This window comes from Elephantulus edwardii, unplaced genomic scaffold (assembly GCF_000299155.1).
Source record: "Elephantulus edwardii isolate Elephantulus edwardi_28Jun2011 unplaced genomic scaffold, EleEdw1.0 scaffold00074, whole genome shotgun sequence".
Taxonomy (NCBI): domain Eukaryota; kingdom Metazoa; phylum Chordata; class Mammalia; order Macroscelidea; family Macroscelididae; genus Elephantulus; species Elephantulus edwardii.
The window spans coordinates 5783421-5803977 of NW_006399824.1; the positions used below are offsets into that span (position 1 = coordinate 5783421).

A 20557-nucleotide genomic window follows, 5' to 3' on the forward strand; every position below is an offset into this window, starting at 1 on the left:
TTGAAAAGAACCTTTTTCATCTTACAATATAATATGGATATTTTCCTAAGAATCCAACTTCATTATTCTTATTTTTCAAATTTTCCACACTTTTAATAACTTCTCCCACACCTTATCCAATTTGTAGTGCATGTCCCGTTCCTTATTGTTAATCATAATAAACATAGTATTTGATCATCCATCATTTCAGATAGACCTTCTCATCATCTATTCTAATACAGTGTTCATGATCTATCATAATTTTTCATGGTATTTAGTAATATACTATGGGTATACTATATCAATTCTTTATTGTGGAGCATTTAGTTGAGCTTTGAATTTTCCCAAACAATGCTGTAATTAAAAACCTTGTTGTAAACTATTCATTGTATTCTTGTCTGGTTCTTCTTTCACCATAAGTGTATATAAATGGATTAAATAATATATTATTTAATCAAACTGTCCTTTGGAAAGTTTATTCTCTCACAGACAGTATATAGAGCTTCTTAGTTCTCCATACTTGCATTTTATCACTAGATCTTTAATATTTTGCTATTAATCCAGTGACAAAAAAATCTGTTATCTTATACCTTTCACTCTTGCTAATGATATCGAATATGTTTTGTTTTCTTATATATATTTAAAAGTCAATTCAATAGTGCAACAATGAATGAATGGAAACCCAAAATCTCTGTAAATGTTTATGAAAATTAATAAAATATAATTATAGAAAAAAAAAGTCAATTCAAACTCAACTCATGGCCATTGAATCAGAATCAACTCATGGAGACTCTGCAGAGGGTTTTCAGAGCCTCTAAATCACACAGAAAGAGGCTGCATGTCTTTTTCCTGCTGCTGGTGGATTTGAACTGCCAGAGAGGCACTACCTTTGGGTTAATAGCACAAGTCCCTGTGGACCAAAGCTATCCTTTACTACCAGCTGGGTTATTATTTTGTACACTGCTTATATGTATAATTTGTCCATTTTCCTTCCCTGAACGTTTATCCCTTTTATTATTTATTTTTTAATTTTTTTTATATGTCAAGGATACCAATCCTTAGCAATGCACAATGAAAATATTTTTCCCTGTAGTTTATTGGATAAAGGTAGATCCTGAAAGGACTTTCAGGTTATGATAAAAAGTTTTAATTTATTCTAAGTGTATAGGAAGCAGCTTGAGGAGTTTAAGGATATTTTTAATGTCCTAACTTGTATTTTAAATATATTACTATTTTGGACAATACAATGTGACAAAAGTGAAAATGAATATACTGATTAGTATGTTAGCGTACTGGACCAGGTAGGAAATGCTGGAAGACTAGATTGCAATGACAAAAGTAGAGATGGAGAGAAGTGGACTGATTGAAGATATTTTTAGAAGGGAATCAACAGAATTGGTGATAGATTGGGTATAAAGGATAATAAAAAGGAGAGATTGAGAATGAAACCTAGAGATTTGACTTGAGCAAGTAAGTTTATTGAGTGTCACCTTTGAAATGAAGGAGAATGAGAAAAATATCGTTTTGGTCAGGGAAAAGGACTAGAAATTTTTTGGTGGTTTTGGCTATTCCAAGTTAAAATGTCTGTAAGACATCCAAAAGAATATGTTAAGTAGACCATGGGGTCTAGTAGGAAACTTAGAAGATATGAATGGGAGAATCATCAGTTGGTAAATGGCATGTAATGCCATGGGACTGAATGTGACCAGTTAGGAGGAGAATTTGGATAGAGAAAACTCTGGGCTGTGTTCTGAAGTTGAATAAAGAAGCTGAAACCAGCAAAGAAGACTGAGAAAGCATAATCAGGAAAGTGAAGTGTTATGGAAACCAAAGAAGAATGCATTTCAAGAAGAAAAGAATGAGCAAGGATGTCAAATGTTGCTTAAAGGGTGAAAGAAGACAATGAGTAAGACTGGCTGAATTTGTCAACATAGAGAATCTGATCATATTTCCTGAAGCCATTTTAGAGATATTATGAAGATAGAGTCCAATTTGTAGGCTGTTAATGGAAACCAAACACATGAATGAACTATCTCTTGGATAGGGGAGGCACAGTAAGTATAAATTCTCCACCATTAAATATGCCAGTCATTAATCTATAGGTCCCTAAGACCAGATCAGAAATGTTAGGTTCTGGTCTGAAAGAGATTTGGGCAATTATATGAAATAAAATGAGAAAGCTAATCTTTAATACATCAATACATCACTGTAATATTTATTTAGTCTTCTTTTTGTTACTAGATTACTATAATTCTGAGACCATGAAAAAGATCAGAGAAATATAAGTACTTGCAAAGCTATTAAAATGCAACTCAGTAATTTAAAAATGAACAAAAATGAATGAAAAACTATTAAACCGTTCTTCCTAAAACAGTCCTGAATTAATATCAGAAAAAGAAAAATATGAATATATAGTTAAAAACAATATTGGAAGGAAAGTCATTTGTGTAGTAGTAGTTAGAGTTCAGGGACTATGGTTAAATTTTCTTTTCCTCTCTATTTTTCTAAATTTTATAACTAGATAGCTTGCATTTGGCTACTACTCAAAAGATTGTTAGAATCCAATCAGTGGAATCACAGAAGTCCTGGTGATCTATTTCACTAAGAGTATAGCCATTGACAACCCTGTGGAGTAGCTCAACTCTGAGACACACAAAGTGGCATTGGCAGTGGGGAAGAGGGGCTCTTGTTCACACTTCCTTCTTCAATCCTTGTAATTGAGCAGCATAGCAGCTCCACTTACGATGTGAATAAATTGTTGTTGTTGTTATTGTTATGTGCTGTCGATTTGCCTGGGACTCATAGTGACCCTACGTACAACAGCCCTAAACCCTGCTCTATCCTGTGTCAATCTTATTGTCTCTGACATACCTACCCCCATTACCCCAGTCACTGAAACAATCCATCTCATTGAGGGTCTTCCTCTCCTGTGCTGTCCCCCCAAGCATAACTTCCCTCTCCAAGGACTGGTCCCTCCTTGCAACTTGTCCAAAGTAAGTTGCATAAACTAGAAAAATTAAAAAGAAATAGAAACAATGTTCCTCTTATTGGCAGTGCTCTAAATTTCCATGACCTAATTCACTGTCAATTAATTGACTCCAACTTTTGGAGATACTCTAGAACAGAGTAGAACTGCTGCGTAGGATTTCCAAGGTGGTGAGTCTTTACAGGAGCAGAGAACATCTTTCACCCATGGGGTGGTTCCAACCATCAGCCTTGGGTTAACAGTTCAAGGCTTAGCCCATAGCTCCACCTTGGCTCCTCCAGCAAATAGTATTTCATCTTTGGGACAGAAGACACTGAGCAGCTGAAGGGAATAGAATTTTTTCAAGAGACTGGGCACTATTACTCACTCTGCCTGGTTTGAATGTAAACCTTTAAAAAGATTTGAGAGTCTTAGCACCCCTCCTCATCTCCGAGCCACAAACCTTTATTGATAAAATGACCACATGTTCAGATTCATTCAAGACAGTCCTAGTTTATGCTTGTTTCCCTGGCATAGTTATTTGTAGAACTTGCCTTCACTCTCAGATATGTCCTTGTTTGAATGATAAATTATGTGGGCACTCTAATTATGAACCACTGACATGGACTTTCCTTGTTCCTAAAAGGAGAAAGAGATCAAGCTGGGAGCAATCTCTCCATTTACGGGAACCTGAGTCAAAGAGGTACTGCATGACTTGCCTTAAGTCTCTGACGTCTTTTGCTGACCTGCTACCTTTCCAAGTATGATGTCTTTTCCCAACAACTGGCCTCTCTTGACAACATGCTGAAAGCATGTGAGTCAAAGTTTCACCATCTTTGTTTCAAAGGAGCACCCTAGTTGTATTTCCTCCAAGACAGATTTGTTTGGGATTTTTGGTTGGTGTTTTTGTTTGCTTGTTTGTTGTGTGTGTGTGTGTGTGTGTTTTCAGTCCACAGTCTATCCAGTACCTTTCTCTAACACCAAGGAACTCTGATGGCCTGGTGGTAAGAAGTTGTGTTGCAATCCCAAAGGTATGTGGTTTGAATGCACCAGGTGCTCTGCCAGAGAAGGATGGACAATCTCCTCCCATGTAATTTACTGCCTCTAAGAACCAGCTGGAGAGTCAGATATGGGTCGGTTTCAACTCAACGACACACAACAACAGTAACAACATGATGGGCTGGTGTCATACCCACAGTCTCCAACACCACAATTCAAAGGTATCAGTTCTTAATTTTCCTGATTAAGCATTGTTCAACTTTCAAATGCATAGGAAACACTTGAAAATACTGTGCTTGCATCAGGTATACTTTAGTCTTTAAACTGACATCTTTGCTCTTTAGTACTTCAAAGAGAACTTTGACAACAGATTTCCCCAATGCAACATATCCATTGATTTCTTCACTGCTGTTTCCAAGGGTGCTGAATATGCTGCTGTTAAGTGCTACTGAGTCAGCACTGAGTCATAGCTGACCCTTCAGTGGGCTTTCAGAGGCTGTAAATTGGATGGGAGGAGGCTAACAGAGGCTTCCACAGAGTAGCTAGTGCATTTGATTCACTCGCTTTTGGGTTGGCAGTGCAACTCCTATGCTACCAGAGCTCTGACATAAGAAATATCTAAATCTAAATATTTTATATTTCCCTACCATCAGGAAGGGAATATCACCACCAACAAACTTGAACCAGAAAGTTCTCCAGAGTTCAAGACCTTTTTTTTGTTCATTAATATTTTAAATTCATTGTGAAATTAAAAAGTAACTTCAAGAATAAAAGTTTACTTTCATTCCCAATGTTATTAGATGTTGTCAAGTTTAGTACAATTCATAGCAATTCTATGAACAACAGATCTGAACCAGTCCTATCCTGTGCCATCCTCACACTTTCTGAAAAACTAGAGACCATTGTTGCAGTCACTGTGTCAGTCCACTTGGTTAAGGGTCTTCCTCTCCTTTGCTGACCTTCTACCTTTCCCAGGATTATGTCCCTCTCCAAGGAAGAGCCCCTCGTACCAACATGCTTGAAGTATGTGAGGTGAAACTTCATTATCCTTGTCTCCAAAAAGCACTCTGGCTGCACCCTCTCCAAGACATACTTGTTTTTCCTTTGGCAGGCTATGAGATATTCAGTCCTCTTCTCCAACACCACAGTTCAAAGGCATCAATTATTTTCTTGTCATCCTTATTAATTTTCCAGTTCTCAGATGGATAGCAAGTGATCAGAAAGACCATAGCCTAAATCAGACACACCTTAGTCCTCAAACTGACATCATTACTCCTAAAAAATCTGGAGAGGTCCCTACCTGCAATTTATTGTCATTCCTATTATTGTTTTATAGTTACTATTTTTGAAATCTACATACTGTGCAAGGCTCTGCTTATCCATACAAACTGCTTGTCTTGAGTTCAGCTGAGAATTTAGGAGATTTAGCCACTAAGCACAGCAAGCTCCCTCTTCCCTTTTTAGAAGTAAACAAACAAAATTAACAAAATAACATAAAAAAAATTAACCAATCTTTTTCATTTCAATGTAGATGAAAGATCACGAGAAGTATAAATTAATGTTAGATTTTCATTAGAAAAACACATATAGTTAATTTTGTTCCTGCTGATGTTTCCTTTTTAAATTTTTAATGGATCTCATATCTGGGGGGCCACTTTCTGTGCTGCTATACCAAAAAATATAGCACTCTATGGTCTTCAAGACATAGTTGAATTTAAACTGGGGTAAATTTTAATTTGTTGATGTTGCAGAAATGTTTTATTGTGGGTATAGAAAGGAAAAAAGGGACTCATGCAATATTATTCAAAATGGTTGACTCTGGAGAACATTATGCTGAGTGAAATATCCCAGTTGCAAAGGGACAAATATTACATGATGCCACTGTTGTAGAATGGGACTGTCCTTGGGGTTGGGGAGAGACTGAGTAAGATGGGTTCAATAATGTATACTGCACTGAGGCGGAGGAGGGAGGGAACTGTTTAAAAGAGATATATAACTGGGTGTTTCTGTCATCACAGGAGTCTAGAGCGAGGGCTGCATGGTGGAGGGGGCCTGGGGGGGGGTTTGTGGAACAATGAAAGAATCTTTTCTTTTACTTTTCCATAATTTTTGACTCATGTACTTATAACTTGTTAGTCAAATTTGTGTCTTCTAGGTTGCAACACCCCCATGATACATCTTCAAGGATATGAACATGAATGGCCAAGCACAATCAATAAGAGTGCATCTAAATTCCAAAATCAATCTCCATATGTGTTTCCTATAACCAAAGGGGCCCTTTAGAGTAGTGAGAGAAGATCTTCACCCTGAAACCCACAGCGTCCCTTTTCAGCAGGAAGTAGCTAAGAGAATACGCCATCCCCTTTTCCTTATGACTCGGGGTGAAGTCTCTCTCAGGGAGGAGTGATAGGGAATGGCAAAGGACACACTGACAAAGAAGATTAGTCAGAACTGGCTTTGACAAGCGCTGTGGCATTTGGACAAGAACAAATTGGGAGGAGGGTAGAGAGAATGGTGCAGCGGTGAATGAATGGAAACCCAAAATCTCTGTAAATGTTTATGAAAATGAATAAAATATAATTCTAGATAAAAAAAAGAAAGGAAAAAGGGTGTGAAAAATTAGTAACCCTGCTTGCTGAACTGAGGGGGACCTGAAGCGCTTGCTGCAGATTGTCAAGAACAGCAGCCTTCAATATGCATTGAAGTGCAACATCAAGAAAACAAAGATTTTCTGGGCCTGTTGACAGCATCATGATGGATGGTCAAGAGATTGAGATTGTTAACAGCTTTATTTTGCATGGCTCCACAATCAACACTCTTGGCACCAGCAGCAACCTGTAGTGTTGGAGAAGAGTATTGAACATACCATGGACTGCTAAGAAAATCAAACAAGTTTGTCCTGGAGAGGGTTAACCAGGCTACTCCTTAGAGGTAAGGATTCTGAAGCTTTGTCTGGCATACTTTGGACATGTTGCCAAGGAGGGACCAGTCCTTGGAGAGGGACATCATGCTTGGGAGGGTGGAGGGACAGCGCAGGAGAGGAAGATCCTCAATGAAATGGATTGATTCAGTGACAGGGTAATGGGGGTGGGCATGTCAGAGACAATAAAATTGGCACAGGGTAGAGCAGGATTTAGGGCTGTTATCGCTGAGTCACACATAACAACAACAAAAATAAATAGAGAAATAAATAACTAGATAGATAGACAGACACTACTGAGTGATTCTTACTTTTTTCAGCTCTCACTGAACAAATGTTAAAAACCAAAATTTTCTTTTAAGTGAGGCTTTGAATGACATGTGAGTCCTTCATATTCAATGGTGTATCCTGGCTTATAGAGAGCCATAGTCCTGAAATGAAAAGACCTATAAGACACAGTCAAATTGCTCTGCCTATCTAAAGCTCTGGAAGAATTTATCTTTTTGTTTGGCCAAATTTTATTTTATTTCTGTAAACTCTATCCTGTTTCAGAGAAGACTTAAAACAACTATTGGGATTAGTTTATACATTCTGTCAAGGCAAAATGCTAATTATTTTGTTCAATGACCTTTTATGGACTCGCTATGTGTTTACTTTGCAAGGTGCTACAGGAGACACAAAAATGCCCGAGATGATAAGAACTATCAAGGGTTCTAAGAGCTAACAGAGCATATAAATATCCAGCACAAATTTATTTGCAAATAACATGTAAAACTGACTTAATTTTTACAAATAAAAGGACAAAATACAACAAAAAGGATAAGAGAAAGGAGGATTAATTACAAAGCACACCAGCAACCTCTCTAATTAATAGTAGCAACCTGTCATAAATGGCTAGAAACACAATTGCTCACTGTCTGTTTATTCTTTTTGCTACAGGGATTTATCAAATTAGGTTTAACACTTAAGTTATTCTTCTGAAGCAGTGTCAGTTCTTTCAGGTTACATTAAAACATCTGCCTTTTTGCCATCACTTAGCCATGTGATAAAAAATATAAGCTCCGCAGACAGGTATAGGTTCTAATTCTGGCCCTGCTTTTATTATCTGTGTGACTTTGCGTAGTTTCTTAACTTTGCTAGCCTCTAGACCATTGTGAAAATGGAAGAGAAAACATGAATAAATAAAATTTATTTGTAAGCAAAGCATCCTCTCCCTTTTTAAAAAAAAATCACTGTAAAGAGGTAAGGATAGTATTCACTTACACACAAAGTAAGAAATTTAATTAATTCCTTATACAAATATTGCTGCTGACACTGTAAATTACTTCAGTCAAAGTAGGTCAGAAAATGTGTAAGTGGTTATGATTTTTTTCATATAATTTATGTTCTGATACACTAGTCAAAGTACAAGTAAAACCAAAATATTTCACCACTGGGCCAATTGGCAGCATCATGATAGGCAGGGAAGAGATTGAGATAGTTAACAATTTCAGCTTGCTTGGTTCCACAAACACTCTTTGTCCCAGCAGTCAGGAAATCAAAAGGCAAATTGTCCTGGGAAAATCAACTGTCAGGGACCTATCCAGAGTATTAAAGAGCAATGATGTCAGTCTAGAGACCAAGGTGTGCCTAATTCAAGCCGTGATCTTCACAATTACTTGTTATGCATCTGAGAGCTAGATAATGACTAAGGATGATAGAAGAATTGATCCCTTTGAGTTGTGGTGATGGAGAAGAGTATTGAACATACCATGGACTGTTAAGAGAACAAAAAGGTCAGTCCTGGAGAAGATGAAACCAAGTTGCTCCTTGGAGGCAAAGATTTTCAAGCTCCATCTCATATACTTTGGGTTTGTTGCAAGGAGGAACCAGTCCTCAGGGAAGGACATCATGCTTGGGAGGGTGGAGGGACAGTGCAAAAGAGAAAGATCCTGGATTAGACAAACTGACTCAGTGGGGAAATTGGGATAGGTGTGTCAGAAACAATGAAACTGGCTCAAGATAGGGCAGGGTTCAGAGCTAACATACATAGGTTGCTATCAATCTCAGGTGGCTTAATGACACATAACAGCAATGATTTTTAATAATTGTATGATAAATGTTTTAGTGAAAAACAAAACTTTACTGTTCTTCTAACTGCCTATGAAGTTTTCAGTTAGGTACTGAAACTCTATTTTTCTAGCGTTGTAGAGTTTCGAACAAAATGATTGACACAAATGGTGACTCTTACATTGTTAAATACTTGAAGTACAAAAAGACATTTCAAGATTTGTAAGAATGAAAAGCAGAGTTTCAGGATCTTAAGAATGTTTCTTGTTTCCTGAGAATTCCAGTTGTCAAGATGAAACAAGTCCAGGTTCTTGAACATGATCACTTCTGGTTTGATCCTTTGCTGAAAATTGTCTTTCTATCCAAGATAAACTGAATCAGAATCTACACTTTAACAAGATTTCTGTTGTTGTTGTTGTTGTTAGCTGCTGCTCAGTCCTTTACAACTCATATTGATCCTAGGATCAACAGCTAGGAGCTTTTTCTTATCCTGTGTCTCTTTACTATCTCCTTGTTGCAGCTACTGTGCTCATCCATTTTGTTGCAGATCTTCCTCTCTTTCTCTGTCTCTCCACATAAGTATGTCTTTTTCCAAGAACTGGCCCCTCCTGACAACATGCACAAAGGATTTGAGACAATGTTTCACTATCCTTGCCTCTAAGGATTACTCTGGTTGCCCTTCCTATTTAACTGGTACTCTTTGTTGACACAATTCAAAGACACTGATTGTTGTTGTTGTTATGTGCCGTCGAGTTGTTTGCGACTCATAGCGACCCTATGTACAACAGCCCTAAACCGTGTTCTATCCTGTGCCAATCTCATTGCCTCTGACACACCCATCCCGATTACCCCAGTCACTGAATCAATCCACCTCATAGAGGGTCTTCCCCTCCTGCCCTGTCCCTCTACTCTACCCAGCATGATGTCCCTCTCCAAAGACCTGTCTCTCCTTACAACATGTCCAAAGTATGTCAGACGAAGCCCCAGAATCCTTGCCTCCAAGGAGTAGCCTGGTTTAACCCTCTCTATGATGAATCTGTTTGTTTTCTTGGCAATACATGGTACATTCAATGATACTCTTGTCATTCTTCATTACTCAACTTTCAGATGCATAGGAAACAATTGAAAATGCCATGGCTTGCATCAGGCACACCTTAGTCTTTAAACAGATAATCCTATTCTTTCGTATTTTGGAAAGACTTAGGCATCAGATTTTCCCAATGCAACACATCTTGATTTCTTGACTACTGCTGCCATGAGTGTTGATTGTGAATCTGAGCAAAATTAAATAGATGACAGTTTCAGTCTTTTTTCCATCTATCATGATGTTGAGGGGCAATGGTGAGGATTTATGTCTTCTTAATGTTGAGGTATAATCCATACTGAAGGCTGTAGTCTCTGATTCTCTTCATTAAATGCTTCAAGTCTTCACTTTTTGCAAGAAAAGTTGTGTCATCTGCATAACGTAGTGTATTAATGAATCTTTCTTTAATCCTAATGTCCTAAGATTTATAAGCATAAAGGATCTATAGGTCACTAGAGGAACTCTGGTAGCCAAGTGGTAAATTGCACTGTCATCCCTAAGGCACGCTATTCAAAGCCACCAACTGCACTGTAGGAGAAAGATGGGTAATCTGCGATGCAATTCCAATTCCTGAAAACCTGCTGGAGGGTCAGCTCTGAGTTGGTTTCAATTTGACAGAACATAGCAAGAAAAATAGGTTGCTATGAGGATGTATGGTGAAGAGATTGAGATTGTTCACAGCTTCAGTTTGCTCGGCTCCACGGTCAACACTCTTGGCACCAGCAGCCAGGAAATAAAAAAAACCCCAAACATATTGTGATGGGAAAGTCTGCGGTTAGGGACCTCTCTAAAGTACTCAAGAGCAACGGTGTCTCTCTGGAGACTAAGGTGCGCCTGATACAGGCCATGGTCTTTGCAATCACATCAGAGAGTTGGACAATGACTAGGGAGGATAGAAGGAGAATTGACGCCTTTGAGCTGTGGTGCTGGATGGAGAAGAGTATTGAATGTACCATGTACTGCCAAGAAAACAAATAGATTCATCCTGGAGAGGGTTAAACCAGGCTACTCCTTGGAGGCAAGGACTCTGGGGCTTCGTCTGACATACTTTGGACATGTTGTAAGGAGAGACAGGTCCTTTCCTTGGAGAGGGACATCATGCTTGGTAGGGTGGAGGGACAGCACAGGTGGGGAAGGCCCTCTATGAGGTGGATTGATTCAGTGACTGGGGTAATCGGGATGGGAGTGTCAGAGGCAATGAGATTGGCACAGTACAGAGCAGGGTTTAGGGCTGTTGTACATAGGGTCGCTATGAGTTGCAAACGACTTGACAGCACAAAACAACAACAACAACAAGAGTCAGAATAGATTTTATGGCATCGGTTTTATTATTTTTTAAAATTCTAGGATGTCGTTAAAATTAAGAATTATCCTTGTAGGTGATTTGTTAGTCAAATTTAAGATTCCAAAGTCTGAAATACATAGGCTTTGATGATAAAATGTTTAAACATCACAGACTTTTTTTTTCTGTTGTAGTTTAAGATCTGTGAGTATTATTTCCATTTTCTGTGTGTATTGTATGTTGTCATTGTTGTGTACCATAGAGTCGGAACTGATCCACAGCTGACCCTCCAGTGGGTTTTCAGAGACAGTAAATCGCACAGAAGGAGATTGTCCATCCTTCTCCCACTGTGTGTACAGAACATTAAAAATATAAGCATAAAATGGTATCCTCAAGATTATTCAGAGAATTAATATTTTAATGTAAAACATATAACATTAAATCCAATGGGCTTATAAGTAGTAAAAGGAAGTTTCAAATATGTGGTTTTGAGAAGGATGTGTCTGTGGAGATCAGGAGGAGGGTTGTATATATGCATGTATTTATAACTATGTGAATACAAACAAACATATGCAATTAAGATAACATGTAATACAAGCAAAAAAAAATTAGACAACACTCAGTGGTGAGAACTGAATCTTAAAGAGCATTGCCATATATAGTAATTTAGCAGAAAGACTTTTTACATTCATTGGAAGCTTCTTGTATTTGTTTTGTTGTTGTTATTAAGTGCCATCGAGTCACAGGTAACTCATAGCGACCCTATGAAGGAGAGTCCTCAACGTTTGGGTGTCTCTCATCCTCTCTCCAGGTTCATAGGGTTTCCTGAGGCAAGCTATTACGGAAGTGGATGCCACTCCTCCTAGGCACTATAAATTGGTTGGTCACTAAATTCTCCTTTTTGTAAAGGAACCCAATTTTATGCATGGTGGCAATATATCTAGGTTAAGACCACACTTCTAGGCATCTTTGTAGCCAGGTACTAAGTTCTAGTTGAGAAATATGCAGAATATTTTGAGTGAGACCACTAAGAAGGGCCTTAAAAGAGGTTCTAACATCAGTAGCCTGGGCTTCTGACCATTTGGCATCACTGCTGCCTGGAAGGCAAGTGTGAAACCTGAACCTCTGTAGCCATCTTGGAACATGAAGAGACCTGGAGCAGAAGCCAGTGCTGAGGGTAGCAGAGCAGAACACTGAAAGGTGCTTATTTATAAGACTGGGAAGCCACTATTACAGCCCCATCTAATCCCTTTGTGAAGGAAAAGAAATCCTTCTGTGTTCAAAGTAGCGCTCATCTAGATGTTCTGTAGTATGAAATTAAAACTAATCTTAACTGACATATTTCATAATCCAATACAGACTCTACCTAAGAGGAAGATCTACCGATGAGGAACTTCCTAAGGAGCTGTTTGTTACCTATCTCCTTTCGCTTACTTTTCACACACATTATGCATCCCCTCTGTTCACAGTTTCTGTTTTGTTCCATGTGACTCCTCTCTCCCAACATAAATCCTCAGCACAGAGTGGACTGAGTGCATTTTTTTTTTTAAGAATCATTCTTTTTTATGAGAGGAACTTGACACAGATCCTGATGTAGAATGAGTGAGTAATGAATTGATGAGTCTTCAAAGAAAGAACAATGAGACAGGCAGGTAGGCAAAGAGAAAACAAGGGTACACTGAGGTAGAAGGCCTGGTTGTGTGGTCAGGGAATAAATTGACTGAGTGACAGGCCAGCAGGCCCACCTCCTGTTAGCAGTTTTCTCCATACAGGACATGACTGAGTTTAGTTTCTAGTCTCTATCTTTATCACCAAGATTACTTCCAATCTCTCTTTCTACTTTTAAGTATGTTCCTATTTTTTTTTGTGAGCAACAGCACTTTGAAGAGGACAGAGATGTTTTTGGATGTGACTTGATAAGAGATATATCTCCTAACATTTTACTTGAAACTCAGAACTTTGCCATATGCGCTGGTAATATAAAGATCAAATAAAAATAAAATTAAGGAATACACACTACTTCCAAAGACTATCGCATGGTTAACCTTGAGAAACACATGATGGGGTACATGGATTTGGATTTTAATGGTGATATTACAGGTTTTGTAATTTAAAACATAAAGGACATTGTTTTGATGTGTGAATGGCACAGAACATAGCAGTATCATGAACATTAAACACATAATATGGCTCTGAGGAGGCTGTAGAAATGTTACGATGAGACATCAAGCTCAGAAAGTGGGTTTGAAAAATCATGACTTCTTTCACCCTATGATGTTTATATATTTAAAAAGCCATGAACAGCACTAGGATACTAGAGTATCTGTGCTGCCAACCAGAAGACTGCCCATGCTTCATTATTTGAATTCAGCAGTGGCTCTGAGAAAAGTAGAGGGACAGTCTTCTGATCTGTTTAGACATTATGGTCTACAGGTTTGGAAACTTGGTGGAAGATCTCTCTCTCTGAGTTGAAATCAACTTGACGGTGGTGAGTGAGTGACTGATATTACTATAGTGTGCATGTCAATAACAAGGAATTGCTTTAAAAGCACCAGATGGGTTTTTTCATAATGACTAAAAGATCATGAGGTAAAGCAGAAATGGGAAAGACAACGATAAAACTATAGCCTATCGGCATTATGAGACAAAGAAACAGACTTAAGAAGAAGAGAATAAATGTCTTGTGTTAAACAGATGTCTCTGAGCTGATTTAGGAGTCGTATTGTTAAGAGGTAGAATATTAATAAGACTAATAATAGTGAGAATACAATTACACGGATCTAAGAATATGTGCAAAGCATTTAATGCTCAAGATGCACAAATTTAATTTTTTTTATGAATTAAGATATTTAGTTAAGAGCTAAAGTCCATTGCTGTTAGAGAATATGAGGTTTTCCTAAATTCACTGGAGGATCATAGTAAATCATTGATAGTCCTGGAGTATAAAGACATTTTCTGGTACTACTAAAACAAGTTATCTTTTTCATTTTTTTAAAATACATTTTTTCTTTTATTATGGTTTCCTTACAAAGTTTGTATACATCGGTTTTCACACTGGATCTTTCCTTTTTCCTTTCCCATCCCTCCCTCTACCCATGAAATTATGCGACCTTATGATTACTCTCCTGCTCATCCTCACCCCTCTGCTTTGACCTCACCCCCCATGCAAGATCCATCATTTGTAAGAAGGGCAGACTGAAAAGAAGCTTACAGGGGCCTCTTGTTATCCCTTCTAATTTTTTTTACTTACAGTTTGGGTTTAGCCAGGACTGGAGGGGGCTCTTTAATAGGTGAAGAAGGCTCAGAGACTTTTGCTGTCTGTCCATTGAACCTCTCGGGGAAAGAATTAGGCCTGGCCTGGTTGGCAGTGAGCATTCCGCTCTCGGAAGATGCTTCGCTCCCTTTGTCATCTTCAGGCAGATTAAAGTGCACACGGAGGCCAATCCTTGAGCTAGATCGGGGCTCATTGTGGTTCACCAGAACACCTTCCAGTTTGGGTTTCGGGGGTTGTTCCACAGAAGTGGGCTCTGGGTTGGGTGGGGATGGCTGTTGCTCAATGACAGTCAGGTTGTTGGTAGAGGTGGCTGAATGAAGAGACCCATTACTGCTGGCGTCTTCGTTTCCTGCAAGGACAATCACAGGCCTGAGCTGTTAACCCTACCTGAAAGGCTAAAACAGGAGAGTAACTCTTTTTTGTTTTTTTAATAAAAATTTTTATTTTTCATAATCCTTATATTTGGTGCATATACATTGTGTTTTATACAGTCCTTTATTTATATAATATTTTGTTGCATATAATGGACCTTTTTTTTTTTACAATGTATTTTATAAAATAATATCGTAACACTGGAGTCAGGCTTGGATACAAACAGGAAAGTATCAGATAGGAAAATGTTTCTCAAAATCTGAGAACGTAATCTAGCCATTAAAAAATGAAAATTTTACTTTTCAAAAAGAAGAGGGAACTGGGAGGGAGGGCTGGACAGGAAGAAAAGTGCAAGAATGAATGAACGGAAATCCAAAGTCTCTGTACATTTTCATTAAAATGAATAATAATAAAAAATCAAACTTAAAAAAATTAGATTAGCTAAATCTCTTATTCAATACAAGACAGAAAGATGAAATATCTTATTAGGAACCATTCTAAAAAAAAGAGAAATATTTGCTATAATTAACATGATATATTTCATAGAATGGATACCTATTTCTGAATACCAATCTGAATATGGGAAAAAATAGCTTTGTGTTAAAACCACTAGAAAAATCAAATGAAATGTTCTTTTTTAATAAAAAGTAGCTTGAAATAAAAAAAAATTCAGAAAGTTAAAAACCAAAACAAATAGACCAAAAAACGCTGAAATGAACGTCTAGGTACTGTTTTGGGAGGGATTGTGGAAGTTTATGTGTAACTAAGGAGTTCTGGGGTTTAGGGAGTATAAAGATGCTCTGGTGGTACAGACATTAAGCACTTGGCTGCTAGTCCAAGTGATGAAAACATGCCAGCTTTGCCTCAGCAGAAATTCATAAACATTCTCAAAACATGTTGTCAATCTAGTCAGATCCTCTGTTGGATTTCCAAGGTTATAAATCACAGTTGAGGAGATTTCCCACCTTTATCCTGCAGAGTGGCTGGTATATTCCAATTTCCAAAAAGGTGTGACCTTTGGGGTTCTAACACAACTCTTTATAGGCTGAGCCACCACCGCTCCATAAAGATCACAGTCTTGGAAACTTTATAAACCTACTCCACGCTTAGTAATGTGGTTAAGTTTCAAAGACCAAGCAAGTTGTTATATAAAAATTTGCTTGGCACTACACAAAAAATAGAGGATTATTATATCAGATCACAAAGCGGAAGATGACCACATCATTACATAAATACTAAAACACATCATTAATTAATTGTTAAATTACATCATTATATACTTACCAGAGTATATCATTACATAACTACCAAACCAATGAGAATTATGACCCAACTACATAAACTTAACTATTATAGTCAGTATTGCTTCTGCCTCATACAACCAGACGTGTCATTAAGGTGTAAAATAATCAGGTAGTAGAGTTTTAAACTACTGTCATAAGTGTAAAATATTGGATAACAAGATAGTCAATAAGTAAAGAATAGGTGTAGGGTCAGTACACCCTCTCCTATAGAGTCAGATTTCAGGTAACGGCAAATGGTATAATAGAAAATAACAGGTATAATTGTGGAGGGGATAATAGTGGTGATTCTAAATGCAATATAAAAAGGCTAGTAACAACGGAAATTCAAGATTATTTTCTTTGATAATTTAACTCTTTTTAGGACAGCCAGGTTTACACAAACTCTCTATAGCCACAGGACTGTCATAGTCTGCTATGGCATTAAGCAAGCCCTTACCTCTTACATCTAGTTGTGCGATGCTTGACACGGTGCCGTATTTGTTGCTTGCTGTGCATGTGAAGCACCCAGAATCCTCTGCAAATACTTCAGCAATGACCAAAGTACAGATCTCCTCTAGATGTCAGTAAAACAAAATGGTTACTGACTTTATTATGGAGAGAAGTGATGAAATATACTGATACCAAATGATGATTCAACAAAAGCTACATGAGAAGCTGACTATAGTAATTATTTAAAAATAATTAACCAAAACAATTGATTAGTAGATGAAATAAGTCAAAGGGTATAGACCCAATAACTCTAAGCAAACAGACTAATTATATCAAAAGTGGATTGTGTAATCATATAATAAAAGACATAAAATATATTCCCATTATTTTCTTCTCTTTTTATTCCATGAGTCTAGATGACAGAAACAGAATAGTGTAAAAACAAAACCCACAAAAAAACAAATCAGTGATCAAATCATGTTGTTGTTGTTGCTGTTAAGTGCCGTTGAGTCATAGGCAACTCATAGCTACACTTGCGTGCATGACTTTCATCCTTTCTCTAGGTTCATAGGGTTTCTGGAGGCAAGCTATTTATGGAAGTGGATGCCCTTCCTGCTTTCAAGCTTGTTTCAACCGGGGAGCTCCACCAAACACTGTCCACCATGGGTAACCGTTATCTCATTTGACACATCAGTGTCACAGTGTTCAGCTTCACAGCGACCACAAGTTACCTCTGCACGGCAACTGGACACATCAGGGTTATACAACCTAGAAGACTGCCTCTATGAAACAGTTTTAAACCTTTTCAGGATTTCCATGAGAAACTTTTGCAGCCAGGCAATTTTAATAAAAATCCACAATTTGAAATTTTACTTCATTTCAGAGGGATTGGCATTGTACTTTTAGAAAAGAAGCCAAAAAAAAAAAAATCCACTGACAGAGTAATTTGCAAATTTGGATGGAAAGGAGAAATGCTTCTCTCTTTTTGTAATATGATAGTAATCTTCTATTGATTATTATGATGCACTGCATGAGGTTCTGCCAATAATTACATAGATATTTCCTGGAAAGAACCATACTACCAAAGTCTAACAATATTAGAATTACATATTTTTCAATAGCTATCGAAGAGGAGGTCTAAGACAGTAGCATAAACTCTCAGATGTCAGGTAATATAACTAACTGAAAACTAAATCATTGCTGTTGCTTTGAAACCACCTCCTAGCTGACTCTCTGGCAGATTTTTAGAGGCTGTAAGTCACTTGAGAGGAGGAGTGCCTCTTTCTCCCAAAGAGCAGTCAGTTGATTCAAATTCCCTGCCTTTGGGTTGACAGTCCAACTCCTTATCTACTCAGTTAATATACCTAGCATTAAAAACAAAATTACTAAAATGTATTCTCTTAGGGAAGGCTTCCTGGGAACAGATTGGATTAGCTAGACAACCTGTCAAAACTGGACAGGAGTTAGCAGACAGTCTTGAGCCCTTCACCTTCTGTCTTCTGTTTTCATAGTATCCTACTTCTACAACAACAACAGTATAGCCTACTTTCCTTGAGACGAGTTGGCTTCAAATGGTAAACTGTAATTGGTGCAAACCAATCATTAACTATTGTTTTTAAGCAGTAGCACATGAAACACAATTTTTATCAATGAAATGTGAAAGAAAGTCTGCTGGTGAGTTTCTGGGAAACTTTTCCTTACTGTCTATAAGGGAAAAAAATTGGTGTTATTTGCTCTCTCTCTCTCTTTTTGGCCTTTGGGGATTGTCATCTACATTTGAGGGTTGGAACTCTGGCAGCAGTCTTGGGTTCATGAGTAGAACCATCCTAAAAAGATAACTCTCAAATTGTCAGAATGGGGGAAGGAAAAAGACAAAAGTTTAGTTCCTGGTAGTCACTGAACTGCTAAGCTAACTAACCTCAATCCTGCTATTGATTATTGCTATGTGACAAGATACGTTTTTGACTTCTTATGGCTTTTGCTACGTTAAGTCACATCTTTATTTGTTGTGTGAAGAATTTGAAATAATTGAAAGGCAAAATTTAGTTTTGGTGTCTTTCTGTCATTTTTTTTAGTCCTTGGATTCTGCTGTCTTTGTTGCCTTGTCCAAGAATTAATGCTCTGTCTTTCTGCAACCTGATCTCAGAAAATTATCTGATAAATTAACTCTCACTACACTATTATCTAAAATATGGACCTCTTCCAGTCAGTTGGCCAGGTAGTTGGCCTCCAAATTTCTTGGCACAACCTTGTGAGCACATCCAGAGCAGCATCTGTTTATTGAAATATGTCATTTGGTATGTTGTCATTTTCTGGGGCCTTATTTTTTGCCAATTCCTTCAGAGCAGCTTGAACTTCGTTCTTCATCACCACTGCCTCTTGATCATATGTTGTTTCATGAAAGTCTTCTGTGTAAGTCAATTCTTTTTGGTACAATGACTCTGTATACTCTTCATATCTTTTTTTTTTTTAAATGCTTTCTGGATCATTTAATATTCTGTCATAGCATCTTTAAGTATTACAACTCAAGGCTTGAATTTCTTCTTTAGTTCCTTCAGTTTAAGAAAAGCTGAGCAAGATTGGCCCTTTTGATTTTCTGACTCCAGATCCTTGCATATTTCATTATAATACTTTGCTTTGTCTTCTCGTGCTGCCCTTTGATATAGATGGAGAAGATATTGAAGTTGTTAACAATTTCAACTTTCTAAGCTCCACAATCAACACTGTTGGCACCAGCAGTCAGGAAATCAAAAGATGAATTGTACTGTGGAAGTCTGCTGTTAGGAACCTCTCCAGAGTGCTGAGGAGCAAGGATGTCAGTCTGGAGACTAAGGTGTGCCTAATCAGGTGCTATGCATCAGAAAGCTGGACAATGACTAAGGATAACAGAAGAAGAATTGATGCCTTTGGGTTGTGGTGCTGGAGAAGAGAATTGAACCTGCCATGGACCACCAAGAGAGCAAATAGGTCTGTCTTGAAGAGGGTGAAGCCAAGTTTCTCCCTGTAGGCTAGGATTTTGAGGCTCTGTCTCACATATTTTGGGCACAGGGCTAGGAGGAACTAGTCCTTGGAGAAGGACATCATGCTTGGAAGGGTATATGGGAGATAAAGGCCTCAGATGAGATAGACTAACATGATAACTAGAACAATGGAATTAGGTGTGTCAGTGAGAATGGTTCAGGATAGGGCAAGATTCAGAGCTGATGAGAGCAAATGAAATAACAGTAACACTTTATCTGCTCAAAAGGAGTAAATTGAGATGTTTTTAAAGGGTATTAGTTTCTCTAAGAAAGAAGGAAGAATTCCCTAACTGTGAAATATTAGGAATCATGGAGTTGGATTGTTTTGAGCCAGGATCTCTTTTGGTTGAGTCTGAAATGACTTTTTATTTGCTTACTGAAACAACTAATTTTTATGAAAATGTCAAAGGCCTAATTGAGATGGAGGTATCAAATGTCTAAATTATTTTTAAGAGAAGACTACAAACAATGCAAGAGGAAAGGTAACTTCTGGTCTTTATCATGTGTCTCCAAGAACCAAATATGAACTTGGATGCCCAGGGTCTACTTCTGAAACGTCTTTCCCATCACTGTTAGCAGACAGAATAATAATAATAATAATGAAATTCTTAAGTTGTGGTTCAGATACAGTCTAATATATATTCCAAATCGGCACATGCTCAACTCTTTCCTTTTCCTTACTTTAATAATTAGCTAGAGGTGGTTTGGAAACATTTACTATTATTTCTGTTTTTGACACAGGAAAAGTTCCAATTTGTTCTTATATATTTGTCACATTACTGAATACATACTACTAATTAAAATAGAAATGATCTTTTACCTGGTTCTGCCATGGACCGAGGTTCTGAAAGAGAAGAGGGGAAAGAGTTAGAGACTGAGC

At 37.7% G+C, this 20557-nt stretch overlaps 1 protein-coding gene across 1 annotated transcript in view; it reads right to left on the reverse strand.

Moving 5' to 3' along the window:
• Positions 1-20557, reverse strand: part of MYPN (myopalladin) — a 143129-nt gene that overhangs the window by 43878 nt on the left and 78694 nt on the right. Inside the window, exons 8-10 of the mRNA XM_006889014.1 lie at positions 20498-20521; positions 16665-16781; positions 14529-14901 (exon numbers count right to left, since the gene is read on the reverse strand). Of these exons, the coding sequence (XP_006889076.1) occupies positions 14529-14901; positions 16665-16781; positions 20498-20521 (514 nt within the window). The remainder of the gene's footprint in view (positions 1-14528; positions 14902-16664; positions 16782-20497; positions 20522-20557) is intronic.